Below are 850 nucleotides of genomic sequence, written 5' to 3'. Positions count from 1 at the left end.
CCTGGTGCCAGAGCCTGAAGATCGATAACTGCTTCACCTGGCGCAGTCCTACAGCCCCGAAGCCATCCTCAACGACCACGGGGTGAAAGGGTTTCCAGTGCGCCTTCGCCTTCAGGCCTTCCCGAAGGTCGCAGGGCAAGACTCGAACCAGTTTGGCTTCGCGAAAGATAAAAAGGTCAAACGCTCACAAGTGCTTACATGTTGCATAAATATCCAAATGATATTCAAAAAAACGATATCGGATGCGGTTCTGAGTGATCCCGATGCTTTTCAAATGCCAACTCTCGTTTTTGTTACAAGGAGTCCGTCTCGGGCCTAGTATTATGTCGATGATTCATCAGAGCTTAACTATTATATTCTCTCTTCTTCCTTTCATCTTTTTTAAACAATACGGTGTGTTCGTTCTTGTTGTTGATAACTGTTTTAATCATCATTTATAGTATCATTTTTTATGTTTCGATGTTATTCATTATACACCTTTTGACGATTATTCAAACATTAATTTCATAATTAGAAAAAGCAATAGAAAAATCAAACAAACAAGTGAGACCGCTGAAGGAGCGTGCATCTCCTGGGAATGTGCTGGTGTGGCTTCCTGCGTTTTTATACAACGATTCTCGGATACTCTCTGTAAAGCGTTCATAACGTATAGGAGAGTTTCTATCTCCGTTTGGAATTTAGTCTTTATTGATGATAATAACGCTTCATTGTTTAATCATAAAATAACTCGAGTGATAAAGAGTTTATTAAAATGAAGAAAGCCAAATAATTTGCAATAACCAGGGTTATATATTTTCATCTTATTTTCCGTACTGCAGTATTGTAGCTATAGTTGTAACTATTCAGATAA

At 38.6% G+C, this 850-nt stretch overlaps 1 protein-coding gene across 1 annotated transcript in view; it reads left to right on the top strand.

Moving 5' to 3' along the window:
• The window catches only part of LOC119592262, a 71,284-nt gene that overhangs the window by 69,640 nt on the left and 794 nt on the right, over positions 1-850 (top strand). The window contains 1 exon segment of the mRNA XM_037941090.1: positions 47-190. Within this exon segment, the coding sequence (XP_037797018.1) occupies positions 47-190 (144 nt within the window).

The sequence above is a fragment of the Penaeus monodon genome, chromosome 30 (genome assembly GCF_015228065.2).
Source record: "Penaeus monodon isolate SGIC_2016 chromosome 30, NSTDA_Pmon_1, whole genome shotgun sequence".
NCBI lineage: Eukaryota > Metazoa > Arthropoda > Malacostraca > Decapoda > Penaeidae > Penaeus > Penaeus monodon.
The sequence above is the reverse complement of the archived record's forward strand: the minus strand, read 5'-3'. Positions and strand labels throughout refer to the sequence as shown.